The sequence below is a fragment of the Pocillopora damicornis genome, chromosome 11 (assembly GCF_964200805.1).
Source record: "Pocillopora damicornis chromosome 11, jaPocDami1.2, whole genome shotgun sequence".
Lineage (NCBI taxonomy): Eukaryota > Metazoa > Cnidaria > Anthozoa > Scleractinia > Pocilloporidae > Pocillopora > Pocillopora damicornis.
Genome location: NC_142680.1, coordinates 21,341,110 through 21,362,930, shown reverse-complemented (window position 1 = coordinate 21,362,930; position 21,821 = coordinate 21,341,110). Strand labels below are relative to the sequence as shown.

Below are 21,821 nucleotides of genomic sequence, written 5' to 3'. Positions count from 1 at the left end.
ACTGTCAAGAGTGTCGGATACAAAATGAAGCTTTTCAAACAGTTTTAAGAAAGCTCAGTGGTGTTTTCTTTTTTTGTGTGTACTAAACGTTTATTTACGACCAATCGATTTGCTTAAACGCATATTGTATTACGCTTGGCTTTTAGAACTGACTGGTCCCTTTACGTCCACTCATTTTGTTTTCATTAGCCTTTCTTTTGTTTTCTTACGAATATAGCACAGAAAACAAACAAGAAAAGAAGCAGATAAGGCATAGAGCCTTTAACCAATCTCATGGCGTCAACGTTGTCGTATGAAAATTACGAGTTAAATGACTAAAGAAATCGGCGCATAAAAAGGGGACTGGGGCACACAAAGCTCCATTCATCCGATTCCAGGCCTCATCTGTTTCACCATCTTCCTCATCGTATCCCTGTACAAGAAAATAAAGCAGAAGGTGTGAAATATGACTGCTGAAACAAAGAAGGATGAATACAAGGAAGTCGATCTTTTCGAAAGTCCAGTAATGAGAGAACGAGTTCAAAAATTAGGCCGATAGCAGGAAAGATAGGAAATACGATAAAGCAATTAATTGTTACCGAATCGCAGTAAGTTTCTCTTCCACCGACTCCCAAGGGCTGCGATCTTCACTGAATTCAAGAAGATATACAAACAAACCAAGATCACATTTAGGAAGATAAAGAACCTTACAGCTGTTAAGGCATGAGAAAGATTACTCCTTTTTTATTATAACTGAGTATCAACTGAGCCAAAGGTCTTCTTCATCTCCCTTCGTTCAGAGAAGTACAAATAGGATACAAGACTAAAAAAAAACTGTTTTTCCCGATTGCTACGCATAAACATTATCGTGAAAGTAGTCCTGGTTAAATACTTCACGTCGACCTTGGGCGAGTTTCATTTCACTGATCCAGTCTCCCTCTTTGTAATACTTCACGCGCAGATTCTGCATAAAGAAAAGATGTAAAAGTAATTAAGTCTATGAGGCCACCCCTCAATTGCAGAAGAATACAACTATACCTAAGCCCCCTCCTACCCTAACGGTACGTTCTTCTCCTCACGCTCACAGTCACGTATGGCGCTAATGCACGCTGCCACTTAGCGTCAATCACGTATACCGGTGCACGCTTAATGATAAAATGCTACAATTCCATTAGCGAAGAATATTCATTTACCAGAAAAGGAAATCTCTCCATGCGGGTGAGTTGTAGAATACGATCCACATCATATTCCAGACGGGCGACTTTCTTGGCCTGTGTGTAGGTCGTACTCATTTGTGCAATGAGAATGTTAAGTAGAATCACTATCACGATCCCCATGTAGGCCATCATTAACAGAATGGAGAGCCAGCTGCAAGGAATAAATCAAATGCTCTTACGTGGTTAGTTTCACCTATTATCTTAGTGGTAATAAACTCATCTTAAGGTAAAGAGATCTGAACAAGTAAACGGAGTAAAAACATATTCGACCTTTTAGAGAAAAATCAACTCACTTGAAATTTGAATAATCGTAAGCAATTGGTCTTTGTTCAGAGAGCGCACGAAAGCCACTCAATAACACATCTCCGAAGTCACTAATGTAAAAAAAAGAAAAACGGATTTAGCATGGACTGTAACACATAGACTGATCTGCAACACATTAACAGAAATTTCATATCACTTCAGGTGTTATCATATACATTTCATCCAACTAAAATTCGCAGATAGTGCAGAGTAAACATCAGCCAACCAAATAATTCAACACATTTATTCAGTAGCATTTAAGCAAGCAAGATTAAGACAAACCTAAACTGTTGGTTTTCATCGGAGTAACAGAGCGATAAAGACAAACCACCACAGAAGGAGAAAAAGATAACAACAAAAACCGCCATGGATCTTGTCACATCGTGCAAAATGATCTTAGCCAAGGTTTTTGTGTATAATCCGGTTGTCCTGAAAAAAATATACACGGTTCTATTACATTAAGGACACAAGTTTTGTGATACATAATGATGTTCGAATTATACTAAATAAGAATATAACAGTTTTCAACAGTCTTCTAATAAAATTTCAGGGGGGGTCGACACGTTGCCATGCGTCGGCTCCATGTAAAGCATTTGGCTTTTTTAACCAAATTTCCAATCTTCTTTATTCTTTTAATTCCATTTCTCCCGTCTGTCTCCTCTCCTTGGACGCTTTTTTTAATCTTTCTATTCTGTACTTTTTTTTCGTTGAGACGTTTTAAAAATTTCCAAATTTCCATCATGAAGGTGCCAAGATGGTGGGGCTGCCCTAATTATAAATTAGGCTTGTTAACCAAAATCCAAACCTAAGCCAACTGTGTGAGTAAGTTTCACAGATATGATTTTCTTGTTCTAATTTGCTGACATTCTCTCAAACCTATCAAACGTAGTTTATGATGCAGTTTACCTTGTCAAGCAAGAAAACTTAAGATCCTTAGGAAGTTGAACAAGAAAGCTAAAGATGCCACAAGCCACTGAGCTTTACTTTGTGTGTACCGTGAGGGTATAATACACAGGATCAGCAACAGGCCTGACCAGTCAAACAGGGTCATCCATTCTGTGAAGTACAACTTCCCCTCTCTAAGGGAAATCAGACAGATTAAAAGTTTACAAAGAACACTTTTCATTCAATTAATTCATTCTTATGTTTTTAACCTTACCATACCTTACCATGACCTAACAATTCCATCACCTGACTCAATCTGACAAAGGGCAAACGCTCAAAGTTGGTTGTGTAGTAATTAATTCCACCTCTAAACTACTACCAAGTCTTCCCTAATCTATATCAACCTACATGAACACTTGCAAATGGTAAAATTTCCTGGGCTTTGGCGAAAAATGGTGTGCTAACCTGATTTCATACTCACTAGAATTTCTTACTTACAATCTCATTTGATTAATTTCTTCACATATGTAAAACACCACCATAATAAGGGTGAAAGTCTCACAAAATCCACGCATTACGTCTGCTTCACCCCCATATTGGGTGGGGTCTACTGTTGTGGAAGCACTCAGCAGAGAATATGACAAACACAGCAAGAAGATCACATACAATGCTGCTTGAAGGCTGTGTAATAAAAAGCAACATTACTAGTTAGTGTAAATAAATTTTACATTATAAATATATTTGATAATGCTTCATTTGTGCTTCATTTCAGCTCTCAAAAGTAACAGATCTAAAGGCCATATCAAGGCATCTAAAAAATCTATTATTTAGCAGATGGATTGGAACATTCAAAAGACATCCTCCAGGAATTCTTGCCCTAACCTCAGTCTCTATTTCTTCTCTTTAAATGCACTCTAAACCCTTCTTTTGCTCCAATACACTGCCATCAGCTTGCAGCAACTAAGTCATCTTTTTTTTTATTTAAAGCCAATGAATTAAAATATTTGGTAACCTATTTTGTATTTCCTCTGGGTTTACATGCACCTGAGAAAGAAGTGTCCATAACTTTTCCATTTTGTTCTCACCAGCATTCTGACCACAGGATGTTGGAGGGCCTCCTGAAAAATCACGAAACCAAAAAGGAATGTCTAAGCAAGGATATGAGTGTTATACTACTGGAACAGCAAGAAATTGTGTTCCCTGTACCAGCCAAAAATTTTCAACTAGATAAGCTGGTAAAGATCAGTAAAAGCCCCATTTAGGCTAATCAGCCTACAAACCTAAAGGTGTTGCTCCAAACCCTTGATAAATCAAACTAAAGAATAAAATATTGTGGATAACTTTTGCATGCATTTCTCCAAACATAGGAATGAGGATAGAGTAACTATACACAGAATTACTTTTCTGAAAATTTTAAACTTACCATATTTCTGCTTTTTGCAATGACATGTAAACAAGAATTGTCCCTCCAGTTGAAATCTTTGTTTTCTGTCTGTTCATATCCTCCTGGCATCATGATTTTTGGGGGCCGTCCTCCTTCATCAGCATCCAAAATATGATAATAAAAATGATAGTCCAAAGGATCATCTGTGATTGTACGCCAAGCACCCTCAATTACCTCCTTCTCTTTTTCATTTTCATAGCTATCCTTACGTTTTGGAAGGTGTGGCCAGTGGGGATTCATCATCTGGTCTAGTACAGCTACTACTGTCTCCTGTGGTAATCACATACAAATGGCAACTATAAATTCCGTAATGCAGTAACACAATACATTTTCAAAATGTACAATAATACAACTGTTACAATGTTGTCTTCCTCAATGATCTGCATGGCTTATATAGAGTACATGCTAAATTGTGTTTAAGATTTGACGTAAATCAATGAGTATTTTTTATGTGACCCAGTCATGCATCTTGCAGTTGATAAATACAACTTTTAAATGCTCACCTTCATTTTAGGATTCTCAATAATGGATTTGAAACTGAAGAGAGATGGCTGAGGATTTCTTACATTAACTTCAGGTCTCCAATAAAATAATCCCTGGACTCTATTAACAGCAAAAATAACAACTGAATGAAAAGTGTAGTGCGCTTACCTAATTTTAACTGATGGGAGACAACAATTATATAGGAGTGAGTTACTTTTTTCAAGCATTAGCCCGTTATCCCAGCGAATGGAGAAATTACACACACAAAACCCACAATTCCTTCATGAGCTCTGATGGGTTAAGGGCTTAGGCTTGAAAACATCAGCTTTGAAACTCTTTCTGATGGCCAATTTACATTATCAACTTATTTGATAAAACCAAATTATCTTGTTCTACTCTCCAACCAATGCAGTATCACAGTTTTTTTACAAACTTACCCCCTTAAATGATTAAAGTTAGCTAGACTTCTATGTTTCATCAATTATTGTACCTTTCATACCACATCATCCTAACCAAGTATGCAGCCACTTCATCATTTTCTGCTTCTAAAGCCAACTCAACTGGTAGCATGGATCTTTTTTCCTTAGTTTGTTCTGTCTTTAAAATTAAAAGCCCTGGACATTTCTTGGCAAGAGTTTTGGTGACATATAAGTGCCCCAGTTCTGCAGCGTAGTGGAGCAATGTTCTCCTGGTGTTGTCTTCTTCATCTCTGAATGTCTGGTATTCATTGCTGGAGTTCAGCTCACTCTCTAACATAATCTCCAAAAGTCGATTTGTCTGCAAGAATCATTTCAGCATTCAACATGTTAGTAATTACCCTGGTATACTGTAATTTGCTGGTACAAATTGTCTGCCTGATTTACATTAAAAAATATGTTAATTGTCCATTGATCTACACATAACTTAAAACGTACCTTTTGTTCAAGGCCTGGAAGTTTACCAAAGTTATCTTGGTATTTTTTAGACTGTGGCCATTGTTTAAACATCAAAAGTACAGGATCTTTATCCTCCAATTCCCCTCTTTCCTTGAAATTCTGGATCATTGTTTCGACAGTAACTACATCCATGGCTCTGCTCCATGACAATCCATTCCTCTGTTTTGAAGCAACCTGAAGACAAAACATGTCCTTACTAAAATTTGAGACTCACTTGTGCATACTACGATAGTCATACAAGTAGTATGAAATAACAAACAGACTTGTGAGATGTATGCGATCCTCACAGCTAAGAAAACTACTGAGCTAGTAGTTAAAATTCAGGCCCTCATGGGATTTGGGCCCATGACCTCTGTGCTACCGGTACAGTACTCTACCAACTGAGCTAACAAGCCAACTAGGAGCTGGTTACAATGTTGGATCCAAATAAACCTTCCAAGCAGACATGTATTGCTTGATAATTACATCAACATCTTACATGTAAGTTACATCAAATACAGACATTTAATAAATTACAAGCATAGTATTATCTTTTACACCTTTCCAACTCACATACTGCAGTTTTATCAAAATTACCATCATTATATGACATTTTGAATATTTTGAAAAATTTACAAGCACTAGCGTTGTACAAAAATAAATACAGTAACAAAAGAACATCAAGACTGTGCATTCGTATCCTACTTGCCTTAATTTAATTTTAGAAAACAGAACCCATTAAACTTAGGGCCTAATTACACTGATTCCGGGAGAGCCCGGGAAACCAGGCCAGCCCATCTAACGTAATCAGGCCCTTTGAAGCAAAATCAACTATTTCCATTTTGATTTCTCTAGCTTTGTTGGACACAAGCAGACGTGTTTTCGTTTAATACGGGTAATCGATGTGGGCTAGACGGCTCGCTTACAAGGCCAAACTTTTATACCCCTTATTTCGGGCTCATAGAATGGCGATAAAAATTCATTTTCCTCGATATTTTAAACGAAGTGTAATTCATTGTCATTGAATTCATTTGCCGATTTTCTTCATTCAAGCGACAAAAACTCGTTCAGTCTCTACAAAACTTCAACGTTGGCGAAGCTTCGGCTAATGAATCCGCGATCAAGACTGGCAAAGGTTATTATCAAACACTTAAGTCAGCTTACTTTAAGCCAGAACTCTCCATCATATTCATCTTCCAAGACACTATCTTGGTGAATATCAAACTGAGGTTCCAGTTTGTCGTTATTGTATTTTCCGTTGTGCTCCAACAACTCCTGCTCTCTTTTTTCCATTTCTGAACCATATATCACCAGCTTCATCTACTTTCTGCGTATGCACCTTCTTCTTTAATTATTTTTACTTGAGGTTCTCGTGTTCCCTAGCAATCCTGGCCAAGGAGGATGACTTTATTCCCAAGTCATCTAATAAGGCAATAAGTTAACTAGGTTTAGGAGATCAATCGCGGGCATTGTTAGCACTGCAGTCCTCTTGGCCAGCGCCCAGAGAAATCCCTCGTGGGCCGCCAAGACTCATATAACAACCCAACATGAGTCCTCTGACGGAATAACAATACGGAGGCTTCCTCAATTATGTTTATCTATTTTGCTATCAGTTACACTAATCTGAGCAACGACTAAGGAATCAACCAAAGGATTAAAGAGCTTTAAAGTAGATTTCAGTGACATTTCCTCAGCGCAAATCAGGGATATCATCCACGTGGCCCTCGCAGTCAGCGATATCAGATGGGATAGAGAAACTCCAGTAGATAGATACTTTCCTTAACCAATGACAAAGCAAAATGAGGCAAAATCAATGCGATCCCGGATTAATCTCGACGCTTAATCGAAAATTACTCTAAATTCAACGTGGGAAAACTATGCCTGACGATTGAAAAATAATAATCTAATGATTTTCATCTGGTACCGGTTGATTAAATTGTCTTGAAGTACTCATCAAAATGCAAACTAATTTAATCGCTCTAGGTGCCCAACATAAATATTTATTTGGTCTAAAAATCAATTAGCATTACACATAGCCTGGTGCCATTGAAATTTCTCATGGGAACCCAATAAATGTGAGCTCCATGACAAATTGTTACTGACATTTGTCGACCAATTCCAATCGACTGAATAGTGAAGCTGAGAGTGACATAAGTACAAAAACAGGCCTATGTTTCCCTGGAATGAAACAATACAGTGTCCAATCTTATCTTAAAGAGAATGGTTAAAAAGCTCTACCGCGCCCAAATTGATCATCTCAGAAAAGTCTCTAACTACAAATGCGTTCTTTCATTGAAGTACAAATTCGCTGGCGTCAAACTTTACAAACCATAGAATCAGAGGACTGCGAAAATACAAGAGTAGTATTACCGACTGCCAACTATGGGTTCTAATTAAACACATTCCATCTTGCTCTGATTGTGCATAGCATGTTAAAGCGCGCTTTTGCAATTATGTCAGAGATGATTCGTGCAGAGTGTCATTTCGTCACAGTTCCAAACACCTAAGGGTACAACGATATGATTCTCCGCGCTTGTTTTTTGTATATATATTTGTGTAGATATGCACACTCAGAAGTGCAACACAATTTTCCAAAGCCGAATTCTTTCTCCTTAGCGTGCAACACTTGACATTTTCACACATCTGTGGATAGTATATATTTCATCTTTCCGTGGTTGAATGCCCTCGAGCTTCTTTCAATATTGACGGATTTGAGCTAGTCTGCTCGTCACATATCATTCAGCATCACCAACAAGCATCCGTGGACGGTGTTATTCGACTCACTTATACCCCGCAGACGAATTCGAGTAGTCAAAAATGAAATACGTTATGTTCCTGTATACTGAAAGCGACAAGATAAAAGCCAGGAAACTAAAAGATTATTTGCAGGTTAGGCTTCGAAACTTAACAGATTTAAGGGCTATCACCGAAATTTAAGCAGAGAAAGGGGATTTCAAGAGTGAACTTCAATGCCGAGGGGACTGCATCGTTTTGGTCGGATCACGCCATGCTTCGTCCCTCATCAGAGGAAGACAGCAAGAAGCGGACGACGATTTCCTTACTTTTGACGGGAAGGTTATACACGAGATGTTCACAGGTAACAAAGAATTTAATGACAAACTGATAATTGTATACTTGACGACGGAAAGAGCCGATGATGATTGGATCCCGGATGATCTTGATGAAAAGAGAATTTTTAATTTGCAAGGAGTAAAAATTGTTGAAAGTCCTTTGCTGTACCAGCTTGAGTATTCCATGAGAAAAATATTGCTGGGAGATTCCTTTATGATGTAGAAAATGTACTGTTTCATAAGTTACGAGCAAGTTTAAAAACGTTGAACAATAACTTTGATTTCCAGTGATTGACCCGTACATCAAAATTTCTGGGCTGCATATCGTAAATTAGATATTTAATTGTCATGTAGCGTGCGACCAGAAAAATATAGAAAACTAGATATTATTATTTTCAACAGTTTATCAATATGTAACTATGTAAAGATGAATTATAAGAGGTGTATAAATTGTCCTATTGGGTGGAACGGAATGCCAACCGATGTGATCTAGATATTATTATTTTCGACAGTTTATCAAAACGTAACTATGTAAAGATGAATTATAAGAGGTGTGTAAATTCTCCTATTGGGTGGAACGGAATGCCAACCGATGCGATCTACATTCAAACTACGGACAACACTTTGGATTTTGATATTAATATTAGTGCGAGTGTATAAGAAATACAATTGAGAAACGGAAATCATTGATCAACATTACATGTGTGCCATCAATTTACTATTTTAAAAGTGCTGTTTTATTTACAAAGTTTTTGTCAAAGTAATATGTCACTTTCCTTCACTTTTTTTCAAATTTTTTTTTCAAAAACATTTGAAAAACTGTTGATTGCTGAAACATGTGGACCAGAAGACGATAGTTAGTGACGTAGCCATGGAATATTTCCTACGAGGGCTCAATGAGACCTTTACCACGTTCGAGTATCATACCGCCTTGCATTTATTATTCGTTGCCGGTATCTCCTCTTGAATTCAGCTGCTTTAGTCGGCTCGGTTTTCCTACGGACTTAGGTTATTTTTTATTGCAATCAACTGTCTGTCACACCCATTTTCGGTTTTTTTTTCCTTCAACTTTCAGCCACACACTTTGTTCTCAATGCTTGTTTTGTAACATAACAGCCTGATTGCAGCTTTGCAAGTAATCTACTGAAATACTTATTATAACCATCGCTATCTTTTCCCCTCAAAGGCAGTTAACGTTCAACATTGTCGTATAAAAACAACTGATTACAAAGGCCGAATAAAGTGGCTTGGTATCTCTCTCTATCAATGTAATGCACACAGACACCCTTCTTATTCTTGTCCAGGCTTACTGTTTGACCATCTTTCTCATCATGTCCCTGGAAAAAGAAACATGGTTGGAAAACTGAACAGAAATATGTCTACCTGAATGTCAAAAAATGTACAGCAGTCTCCAGAATTCGTTGCTCTTGCTAAAGTTTGCAATGGGCACACAATCGTCGCGCCATCATCTAAACCAACTTTACCAGATTCCAGACTGAAACCAATCGTGACTCGGGTACCCACGTCCTCCAGTAGTCACGAATCCTTCTCAATCGTTCTTTGAAATGTAACACAACACTTCACCCAAAAGAGGCTTCATTAAAATGCGTTACGTGACACCTCAAAGGATGGCCACGAAGTAGATTGATGTAGCCGCTCTTATAGCAGTTGCTTGTTTTACCTGAGTTCTTTTGACTGTTTTAGCTATTTTCCTTTGTTCTCAATGTTACTATGATAAATGATCTGTTGATTTTACGAACCCCGTTCGAATTGCGCTCTACATAGTGAGAAAGGGAAGCATTTACGGAATCCTTATCCCCTGATCGCATTAAGAGGTCTCTCCCGTAATAGTTCAACCCGCTACCGTTCCGGTTGATTTGACTTAGGTTCTGTTAAATGTATACCACACTCTTGAATTAAAGGATACGTGGTAAAACGATAAGTAAAAGAACTCACTGAACTAAACATATCGTAGTTAACCGTCACGTCTCGTAGATATTTATGGGGAACAAGCATTTTGGCTATATAAAACAAAGAAAAAACAAATACTTTCTGTGAAAAAACTTACTCAAAGGTGACCTTCATTTTTCGAACACATTATGTTAATCACCCTAAGGTTTACTGTCAAGAGTGTCTGTTACAAAATGAAGCAGTTTCAAACAGTTTTACGAAAGCTCGGTGGCGTTTTCCTTTTGTTGTTTACTTAGCCTTTATTTACAATCAATCGATGGCTTGAACGCATTTTATACTGCCCTAGGCTTTTAGATCTGATTGGCTCAGCAATCGTATAGCGTCAATGCTGTCGTATGAAAATTGCGAGTTAAATGACAAAGAAATCATCGCATAAAAAAGGAGACTAAGGAAGTAATCCCACCATAGTCATGAAGGCAGATAGAGCTCCATTCATCCGCTTCCAGGCCTCATCTGTTTCACCATCTTCCTCATCATATCTCTGAGCAAAAATCACAACAAAAGATGTGAAACATGGCCACTGACACAGAAGAAGATGAGTGCATGTAAGTGTGTCTCAGTTTCGAAAGCCCGTCAGTTGTTGATGGGAGAAAAAGTTAATGAAAGAGAGGGAATATGATAAGGAATGATAGTTACCGGATTGCAGCAAGTTTTTCTTCCACCGACTCCCAAGGGCTGCGATCCTCACTGAATTCAAGAAGCTCTACAAATAAACCAAGATCACATTTGAAGCGCCTTGCAGCTGCTAAGGCATAGGAAGACAAAGTATATTTTCTCTGTTTAATTGAGTAAAAGGTCTCCTTCATCTCACCTCTTTCAGAAAGTTACAAATAAGCAACAAGATTACAACAACAAAAAAAAACTGTTTTCTCATACTGCTGCATATAACAATGGAGCTGGAAGCAGTCCCAGTAAAATTATTCACTCATACCTTGCGCGAGTTTCATTTCACTGATCCAATCTCCTTCTTTGTAATACTTCACCCGCAAGTTCTGCATAAGAAAAGAAATATATAAAACGAGGAATGCTAATATTCACAACCTCCTCCTTCCCCTGCCGGTTCTTTATCTCCCTCATAGACGCCGCACATTCATTAGCGACGAATGCGTTCATACCAGAAAAGGAAATCTCTCCATGCGAGTGAGCTGTAAAATACGATCCACATCATATTCCAGACGAGCGACTTTCTTGACCTGTGTGTATGTCGTACTCATCTGTGCAATGAGAATATTGAGGAGAATCACAGTCACTGTTCCCATGTAAGCCATCATCAGCAGAATTGAAAGCCAGCTGCAAGATACACCACTGGGATTAAAAAATTGCAAACTTTCCAAAACAGAGCCACCTTCACGATTATAATCCCAGCTACAGAAATATTGCTCTCTTAAGAAGATGCCTGCGTGAAAGGAGGTCTGCAGCTGATTACTTGACTGGAGTACAACGACTGAGGGCAAGCTTACAATTGCTTTTCGTGATGGAGAAGCACCATTAGCCACTCTCGTTCGAAACTACGACGGATAATATAAACTGATTTGTTGAGACGTGTTCGTATATTTTGTGCCTATAATTGCAACGTCCAAGTGGTAGATATCACTAAATAATCTAGATAACCAAAATTGCTAAAAATAATTTCTCCTTGTCAGTCACACTTACTTGAATGCTGAGTAATCTTCTACCGCCATAGGTTGTTGTTCAGTCAATGCACGAAATCCGCTGATAAACACGTCTTCAAGGTTCCTAAAATAATAATATGCGTAATATATTTAAAGAAAGCAGACTAGAAGACATGATTGTTTCGTGACGTGGTAGGCCAAGCTAAGAAAAATATAAATACAAAAATCATCGCAAATTTAAATGATACATTTTTCAGCACTTAACTGGGGCTCAATGAAGACCATGCCGTTTTGGAAGCTCAAATTTCCTTGATTCAAATAATTCTCATTGTAATTTTGAAATGTAAATATTGCAAATTTCTCGGTCAACCAAACCAAATAGTTTTGATCTTAAAACTGCCAACTAACACTGGCATTGTTCCTTAAACAAACCAATTAGCAAAATCCCCGCTAGAAACTTTTTCAGAATAAAACAAAGCTTCATGAAGGAGAGATCAATACACACCTAAAGTGGTGGTTTTCAGTGGAGTAACGGAGAGATAAAGCTATTGCACCACAGAAGGAGAGGAAGATGACAAAGAAAACAGTCATAGATTTGGTGACATCGTGTAAAATGATTTTCGCCAAGGTTTTAGTGTATAACCCTGTAGTCCTGGAAAAGATGCGAGGGTGGTTAGACGTTTTGAAAACGCAAATTTAAATCAATCAACAGAAAGGAGAAAAAACAAAGCAAAAAGCAATTTAAAATTCTGAGAAATTGAAAGAAACGTGTCAAATAGTATCTGTAAATGCTCAATCGTGGGCGAATCATTGGACCGTCGCGCGTGTCACAGTTACGCTGAGTTTGCTTCCAATTTTCTTTTGGACTGTAAACAAAGTGCAGCGCGAACTATTGGACTTTAAAAAAAAGCTCTCAAAACTGGATTCAAATTTTCTCAGTTTTCTCTATGAGAATCTAAAATCGGCAGAACCGACGCCTAGGCCTTAAGTCTGAAATCTGTGTTAGATTTATAAATTGACTCATTACCAATGTAAGCAACTTATTCCAAAGTGTTATCTCCGTAGTCTTTACTTTTACGACGGTTACAACGGGTGCGAAGGTTACCTTGTCACGCAGGAAAACTTAAATATCCTCAAGAAGTTGAAAAGGAAGGCTAAGGAAGCCACCCTCCACTGTAACTTGCTGTGAGTGTACCGTAAAGGTATTATGCACAGGATCAGCAGCAGGCCTAACCAATCAAACAGGGTCATCCAATCTGTGAAGTAGGTGCTCCCATCTCTGATAAAAACCAGACAAAATAAAGTTTGTTCTTGTGTATTCATATATGTGACTCTCTTAATAATAACGCGATTAATTCAGTGGCCTTTTTACTTTTTCAGGTGTGACCAATCAGGGCTGAAAGGCTCGGTCCTCCACCAGCCAATCCCTTCCCTTCCTCATCCCAGGCCGTTCCCTATTGCGTTTACCCTATCATCAGACTTTCTGGACTCTTAAAATATTACTGCCGTAAATGGAGAGTCGATCAATAGAGGAGTTTATGTTGACTAGTTTCCTTGTTCTTCAGAGTTAAATTCATAAGTGTCATTGGATTTCCAACAGGGAAAACAGTTGACAAATGTTCAAATTATATGAACAATGGCCAAACTGCATCATGTGGCAGGCCTGGTCACATGGCATAACAATATATTTTACGAAACGTGTACGGAGAACAGATTCTATCTTGTCACTGTGAGTATTGTTTGAACGCTTAGAAATGCTAAAATGTGACGTAGAAACTGATCTACAATTGCATGGTTTTATCATCTTAAATCTGTTTGAAGCTAAAATGAACCACTTTGCAAAAACAGGACGTATTTAAACAAGATTTAAATTCCGTTTTCACCAAGGGGTAATGATTCCCAATGCAAATTGAGCTTTTACTTGTGAGGCGCTCGTCTGATTAAGAACAAGTGTCGCTTACACTCTCATCTGATTGAATTCCTCACAGATATAAAAGACAGCCATAGCAAGAGTGACAACCTCACAAAATCCATGCAAGAAATCCGTCACACCCTTGTAATGAGTTGGATCCGTTCTTGTCGAGCCATGTATTAGAGAATACGACAAGAAGAGCAAGAAGATGACATAGAATGCCGCTTGAAGGCTGTGGAAAGCAAGCAAGGTTAAATTCGTACATAATTATGTTGACTGTATCATCCTGATGAAAGTTTCAAGTGGTGAAGCCTTTCCAATTCTCTTTTATATTTACTACTCCTCGAGATAAAAATTGCCTCTTGATGTTTTTGTTCTAAAGATTAAACCTCATAAATTTAAACAAGTAATTTATTCATAATTTTTTTATAGAAGCTAATTGACCCCAGCTCTTAATCTCTCTGAGAGAAAGTAATCAACAACTCAGATAGTTTGCAATGGGATACCAGCTTTTCCCCCTTTAAGAACATTCTCTGGTCTGCCTTGACCTGTAAGTTATATTACTTTAACCTCATAAAATCATCAAACAAATTTACCAGAGAAATACAAATCCATAACTGTTCCATTTTGTTTTAATCAACATCCTGACCACAGGATGCTGCAAAGCCTCCTGAAATTGAGAGTAAGAAATATTTTTTGTAAGAAATTTGTTACAGTGCAAGCTAGTACAAGTTGTCTAATTTTCTTAGCTATTTTAAGTATTGAACTGTTAGAGTCTGACAAGCAGTTTGAAACAGACTGCGACAGCCCCCCTTTTTTTATAAATCCAAGAATATGGAGAAATATGATTAATACCTTTGGCATCAGTTTGTTACCCTACCATATGTTTGCTCTTTGCAATCAAGTGTAAGCATGATTTGTCCTTGAGGCTAAAGTACTTGTTATCGATCTGTTTATCTTCCACTGACTCTATAATCTTTGGAGGTCTTCCTCCTTCATCACCATCTAAAATGTGATAATAAAAATGATAGCTCAAGGGATCATCAGTAATTGTACTCCAGGCTCCTTCAATTCCTTCTTCCTCTTCATCTGTGTCATAGGTGTCTTTGCGTTGTGGTAGATAAGGCCAATGGGGAATCACCATTTGGTCCAATAAAGCCACTACTGTTTTCTGAAAATGCAATGAAAAACAATCATCTTTTGTATCAATATGAACCAAACGAGAAGGTTCTATTGAATCTCTATGTTCTGTGTGTCAGGACATCAAGATAGTAGCTTCAAGGTCATGGAGATAATAATGAATGCACTTCAATTCAGCACACATCTTCTTAACCCTTTAAGCCCCAATATCAACATGTATATTCTCGTCACTGTTTCTCCATATGTTTCTTATTTTACTGATTGAGAAAATTTGTTCAAACATCAAGACATTTCATCATTGGTGATCATCGCATTCATTCTCATTACCTGTACATTTGATCAGGCAGTTATATTGTTAGGAGAAATTAGATGCTGGTCACTATTGGGGCTTAAAGGGTTAACCCTTCAAGTAATCTGTTATGCACAGATCAACTCGGATTAAATTCCCCACCCCACCCCACCCCACCCCACCCATGCAAACTTGAAATTCTCCACCTCTGGGAAGGCCTTTGAATCAAATGCCAGTCACTTTGTGGCTTTGAATTTATCAATGCACTAGTTGTCTTTATAAGTATCTTCTTACCTTCATTTTGGGATTCTCAATAATGGCATGTAAATTGAAGAAAGATGGCTGAGGTTTTCTCATATCATCAGGTTTCCAAGAAAATAACCTTTGCACACTAAAGAGAATTGGGATAAAATTAAAGAATAAAATTTATGTGAAACTAATTAATAGGTTATTTTAAGAATTTATATTCTGATTGTTTTATTACCCCTCTCCCCTCCACACTGCTGACTTGATGGTTATTATCATTTTTGAGCTCAGGTTGAGAGGTCTAGATGCAATTCCTAGGGAGATCAAGGTGCTGTATTCTCAAGCAAGACACATTACTAAAGGGAGAAAGGAAGACATCCCATGATGGAATGAAGAATTCCATCCAGGGTGACAGTAGCGACACATCTAGACTAACCCTTTTTTTCCAACCGATGTCACTCTATCTTTCATGCCACATCATTCTGATCAAGTAAGCAGCCATCTCATCATTGTCTGCCACTAATGCCAACTCAGCTGGTAACAAACGTCTGATTTTCTCAGGTTCTACCTGTTCTGCTGTCCTCAGACCAAGGAGCAAAGGACACTTTTTTACAAGTGTTTTTGCTACATCTAAAAAACCAAGTTCTGCCGCATAATGCATTAATGTCCTCTTGATTTTGTCTTCTTTGTCTCTGAACTTCTCATATTGGTTGTCTAAGTTCATTTCAATATCTAGAAGAAACTCCAAATAACAATTTATCTGTAAAGAGGAAATGGTAAGTGCTTAATTCAACTTGATAAAGAAAGTTATCATATTGTTACAACAAAATTAGGTCATTTATTCAAACAAATGTGTAGTTTGCTATGTTTTGACAATCATTGCAGAACCCCATCGGATGTTAAATTTTAACAGGGATTTTAGGCATACAGCTTGCAAAGATGTACAAAAAGACCAAACATCATTTATGTTCAAAGCCTCAAAAGACAACAACAACAATAACAACCTAACAGATAACTATGTATAATATTATTATGTCAGCTCTCTGACACCCTTAATTTTGCTGTTACTTCAGGGAGCTGTTACTCTTCCATGTTTTCATTTGCCTTGAATGGTTGTATTTATCTTAAAAGAATGTTATGGTTACAATATTAATAATAACAATAATAATAATAATAATAATTAAAAACTGTATGATCTCTTGATGTTGACAGCACCGCTTATATTTACCCTTACAAGCAGCCATTTATGTATGACCAAAGGCCAGACAAAATTCTCCCAAACTTAAATACTTCCTTTAGAGAGCTATAAGGATTAGACTCTAGGTAAAGAGCAAGGATACATTCCTGAATATATGATACAAGCTCCATTCAACAAATCCGTTTAGGAAATAATATGTAAGACAGCTATTTAATACAGAACTAACATACCACTTGTTCAAGGCCTGGAAGTTTATCAGGGTTACTTTTGTACTTTCTAGATGCTAGCCAAGCTTTTAACATTGACAGTGCTGGATCCTCACGGTCCAGTTCCCCATTATCTTTGTATTTCTGGATCAGCCTTTCCACAGTAACTTCATCCATTGCCCTGTTCCATGACATCTGCCCTTCTTTCTGCCTCTCATGGACCTAAACGTAAAAGATGATCGCTAACCTGGAGCTGAATGGCCATTTGACTTACACACATCCCGAGGTTATAAATCGGCGTTTTGAGCTTCTAAGGTACTCACCTGCCCCAAAATAAAGCTTAGTTTTCGATGAGGATCAGACACATTTATTTCCGACATACACGTAGTTCGTTCTGATATCTGAAAATACCTGACATTTCGGAACCTCACCGACGCCAATCGTTGAATTCCGAAAGTATTCACCCTATGCAGAACGGAAAGAGACTGGGAGCGATCAACTTGAAAACGAGGCTACTTGGGCCTTGTTTACTCGTGTTAGAAATATGGCCGCTCATGGCTCTGGAAATAGCCGTCTTCCTCAGGGTCTTACGGAGGAAGATATCCCCGGAGCATCGCTTCAGGGAAGAAATCCGACTGCTCTTAAAACAGATGAACTTCGCTTTTGGTTAAAATGTCGTGGCGATCTAGCAAAGGGGTTAAAACAAAGGCACAATTGTCGAAAAGGTTCGTTCGTGATACTTTTTAGAATTAAAGGAGACTTTGATATTGTAAATGGAGATCAAAAGATTTAGGAGTTATTTTTCTCGATGAAATGTTTCAAAAATGTAATGATTAATAGTTTTTCTACTTTTCATTTTGAAGAGTTCTTGAATATGTTGCGTCTGGTCGTGATAAAGATGTTGTGGATCCCGATAAAAATCTGATATACACGCGTCGAAAGGCGAGACAAGAACAACTCGCCCAAAGTGATGCGATGCCTGAGGAAAGTACTGTTAAATTTCCATCAGCCGGATGGTCTACAAGTTTGCAACAAATGCCATTATTCACAAGGGCAGAGATGGATTTACATATTTCTAAATCTGGAAAAAACTTTGACAGAAATAAACAGAACCATGCTGTTCCAACAAGCATGAAAACGGCAAAAACATTTCTTGATGATGAATACCTGAAAGACTTAACTTGCGCAAGTGATGACCAATATTTCTATTTCAAATGCTTGTGTTACCATAGCTTTAAAAAAATGAGCCACCCCACAAATTACAAGTTGCACTTTGTTTAGTGAGTGGAGTTGTTAAATATGCTTCGTGTACATGTGTAGCAGGATCTGTTGGTTTTTGCAATCATGTACTTGCCGTTATTATGAAACTCTGTAAGTTCAGCTTGTATTGTTGTCAAGATATTAAGGACTTGGAAAATGAATCTGATATGACACAAGCTAAGGCATGCACTTCAAGTTTACAACTATGGCACAGGCCTGTAAGAGGAGATAAAATCAAGCCCCAACCTGTCATGGAACTTGAGGTAAGAAAGTCGAATATAGACACAGAGTATAACCCTGATAGTGGAGTAAGGTGCTTGTTGTATGAAGCTAGGAAAAATTTGGGTACACAAGCATCTGATGAAGCTTTGTTAAAAAGCAAGCTTCAAGAGATCAACCCTAAGTTTGCCTTGTCTCAAATTATGTCAACTGGTGGTACCAACTTACAGGAAACAAAATTTGGAAAATGTCCAAGTGGCTCATATGCAAGTTACCAGTTACAGTTCACAGAGTCTAATTTTCAAGTTTTCTGTAATATTGACTCAGTGCCTAGAGTGGACTGTAATGATGAACAAAAATGCTATTTCTGTATATCCTCCATTCCCTTTGCAACAATCTGAGCAGTATGAAAAGCCAGATGATTTAAGCAGCAACCAGGAAGCACTCCTGGATCATTTGATTGTTGATGAGGCAAAGCTTAATACCATAGAGAAGAAAACAAGTGAACAAGCAGCCTCACAGGAATTGCAGGCTTAAAGGAAATTTTAGTATACATCATCTAATTTCCACACAATTGTAAAAAGGCAAAGGAATCATAACACTCTAGTAAATAATCTGCTTCATCCCAAACCATTCACTGCCAAACAAACTGCACATGGGAAAACCTGTGAGCCTGTAGCCTTAAGAGAATATGAAAAATATATGTTTTCAACAAGGAACCCAGTTTCAGTGTTGAAAAGTGGCCTTGTTGTCAGTATGGCCTCTCCCTTTTTAGCAGCATCACCAGATGGCAAGGTCATTGACCGAGGCTGTAGCAAGCCTTTTGGGCTGGTAGAGGTTAAATGTCCCTACTCTAAATTTCATGCGAGTCCTTTAGAAGCATGTGCCGATGATACTTTTTATGTAGAAAATGTAAATGGAAAACCGAGGCTAAAAACGGGGCACCAGTACTACTTTCAGATACAGGGTCAACTAGGTATTACAGGAGCAAGTTAGTGTGACTTTGTTATCTATACTAACAAAGGCATGTGTATAGAGAGGATCACATCTGATCCTCAATTCTGGGACGTATTGAATGAAGGCCTGAAGAAGAGCTATTTTGAACATTTCATAGCACCAGCTTCTGTGGAGTTCAGTAACCATTAGAAGGGTTAACTACCCTAATCTAATCTTGGAACGAGTACAGAGAAATTTTGTGTCTCATACCTAACTTGATATGTTTAAAACAGAGTATCAACCAACATGGTCTGTATAATAAGATAGCTTTCTTTATTCTTTGATTTTAAGATCTTTAGAACTACATGTAAAAGCTGACATCTTTTAAGTGTTTGGGACTGAAAGCAAGCGAATCACATTCTTAGTTTTAGTTGGTTTAGAGAATATTTGACCTGAGGTGGATAAGCAGGTTTAACCTGATAAGCAGGTTTTTTATTAAATTGACTGAAATTCTGTAGTGTGCCTCAGAGCTCTGCCTAACTCAGTGTTAAGTGGAAATAAGAGGGTCCTGAATGTTACATAAAAAGGCACAGACACTCCACATTTGGTTTACTACCCCAAACAAAGTGAGGGGTACAACACTATCCCATAAGTGAAAATTCTTGATTTTATTGATGGCTCGTTCAACGTGTACTCTAATAGAAGCAATTTCTTGAGTCTTGATAACATCTTCTGCTGTCATTTGGCTATTAGACCCTAAAAAGGGGGGAATGTTTAGGGTTACACCTAGTGGGAGTAGGTCTTCAATTGTAAAACCTTTATCGGCCATCACGGTGTCACCATTGTCAAATTCTTACTTCAGGAAACCACTTTGTTCAACAATTTCGCGATCGGAAATGCTTCCACTATATAGCTGACTGATAAAAGTTATAGCTCCACTGGGAGCAATTCCAACTAAGCCTTTTAGAGTTACATGGTTCTTATAGGAGCTGAACAATTTGGAATTCAACAGAAGGCTGGAAGGCATTTGGCATCTAATTTCTGTACAATTGATTATTACACGGGTGCAAGAGTATTTCTCTTTAAAGCTGTCAGGCATTGTAGCTCTTATAACCTCCCTATTAGGCCATATAGATACTTGACCAAATTTTAAATACATTTAATTTATCCAAGAAAGGAATGTTCTGCTTTCTGTCGACTGCGAAATACCAAACAAGTGAGCTAGATGTTTTTCTGCAAATCCCCTTCTCAGTCTGCAAAGAGCAAGGAAGAACTCCTCTCTGGGTTCTAAGCTTCTTCGTCTACCTATGCTTGTACATCCCTCTGGTTCCTCGTTTCCACTATCGTAAAACTCCTTTTGGACAGTTCTTTCTTTTGATGAACAGTACCTAATGTTTTCCCCTTTCGATCCAGTATTTAAAAATTCAAACACAACATTAAATGTTGCTAAATTAGGAAATCCCGTATAAAAGGCAATGTCCTCGTCGGTAGTAAAATTGCGTATCTGAAAAATACCTAAACCTATACTTAATACCTCTATTTCAGCCTTTAACTTCGCATTTTCAAGTTCAAAACCTCGAATTCCTTCAAGTTTTTTAACTTCTTCTGTTTGATCCTCACACGAACTTAAGCTGTTTTCCACATCATGATAACTAAAAGCTGCTGATGAAGTACAGGTTTCAGAAGTTGCTTCAGCTGCATCTGCAGTTGTTTGACTTTGAGATGATTGCAACTCCTTGTTTGAACACTCTGTTGTAGACGAAAGATTGCGACATTCAGGAGGTGCTCGCTTTTTCGGAGAACCTTTGGACCACGAAAATCGACATGAAATTACCCCTGCCTTTACATAAACACGCTGACCTCCAATAGCCTTAACCAAGTCCTCGGGCTTAAAATGACGAGAACAGATCTTCGTGTTTTGGTTGACTCTAAACGCTTTTCCTTCGTCTCGACGAATGGCATGGAGCCAACGTTTTTTGACGATAACTTCAAGTAAGAAATTTTCTCCCCGTTTTCGGTTCTGTAATTCTTTTTGGTACAGTTTGGAACACAACAATTTTGCGGCATTTTCAAAAACTGGCGCCCTTCACATCAGGCGGCCATTTTTATTTACCAGGCCCAACTAGCCTCGTTTTCAAGTTGATCGCTCCCAGTCTCTTTTCGTTCTGCATAGGGTGTATTTGAAGTCGAGGAAAGCTATAAAGAACATTCAATTTGTCCCAGACATAGCGACGACTTCGGGACTAGATGGTTGTGCAATAAAAAAAAAATGCTCCTATCCATCGGATTGGGCTCCACATGGGAAGTCTTCTCGGAAAGGTGATCGAGGCATGACTCTGCAACAGTCTCAAAAGCTTTATGCTTTAACATCTACACTTCAGTTCCGGTGGGGGTCACGTGAGTATACATCAGAATTCCATCCTGACCGCCACCTTGATAAGAGATAGCATCAGGATATACAACATTATTCCAATTGCCTTGAGAGAAATAAGTACAATAGGTGCATATGCGTCATACACGGCTACGATATGTCAT

The 21,821-nt window shown here is 38.0% G+C and overlaps 1 protein-coding gene and 2 pseudogenes across 3 annotated transcripts in view; 1 reads left to right on the top strand and 2 right to left on the bottom strand.

Moving 5' to 3' along the window:
• The window catches only part of LOC113684431 (uncharacterized), a 177,738-nt gene extending 171,063 nt beyond the window's left edge, over positions 1 to 6,675 (bottom strand). The window contains exons 1-8 of the mRNA XM_089187192.1: positions 6,390 to 6,675; positions 5,226 to 5,420; positions 4,802 to 5,088; positions 4,332 to 4,431; positions 3,808 to 4,098; positions 3,429 to 3,502; positions 2,883 to 3,065; positions 2,436 to 2,578 (exon numbers count right to left, since the gene is read on the bottom strand). Coding sequence (XP_089043318.1) covers positions 2,436 to 2,578; positions 2,883 to 3,065; positions 3,429 to 3,502; positions 3,808 to 4,098; positions 4,332 to 4,431; positions 4,802 to 5,088; positions 5,226 to 5,420; positions 6,390 to 6,545 — 1,429 coding nt within the window. The 5' untranslated portion in view covers positions 6,546 to 6,675. The remainder of the gene's footprint in view (positions 1 to 2,435; positions 2,579 to 2,882; positions 3,066 to 3,428; positions 3,503 to 3,807; positions 4,099 to 4,331; positions 4,432 to 4,801; positions 5,089 to 5,225; positions 5,421 to 6,389) is intronic.
• A 438-nt stretch (positions 6,676 to 7,113) lies between these two features.
• LOC149038201 (uncharacterized) lies at positions 7,114 to 17,289 on the bottom strand (annotated as a pseudogene). The gene is made up of 15 exons (XR_016180800.1): positions 17,283 to 17,289; positions 16,896 to 17,140; positions 15,931 to 16,227; positions 15,516 to 15,611; positions 14,673 to 14,963; positions 14,389 to 14,462; positions 13,842 to 14,024; positions 12,986 to 13,159; positions 12,386 to 12,532; positions 11,921 to 12,004; positions 11,383 to 11,557; positions 11,199 to 11,259; positions 10,904 to 10,970; positions 10,671 to 10,748; positions 7,114 to 9,633 (listed from the first exon to the last, which is right to left on the bottom strand). The product of XR_016180800.1 is annotated as an uncharacterized LOC149038201 (transcript).
• A 281-nt stretch (positions 17,290 to 17,570) lies between these two features.
• LOC149038200 (uncharacterized) lies at positions 17,571 to 19,750 on the top strand (annotated as a pseudogene). Its single transcript, XR_016180839.1, has 2 exons — positions 17,571 to 17,596; positions 17,735 to 19,750. The product of XR_016180839.1 is annotated as an uncharacterized LOC149038200 (transcript).
• The last annotated feature ends 2,071 nt before the right edge of the window (positions 19,751 to 21,821 follow it).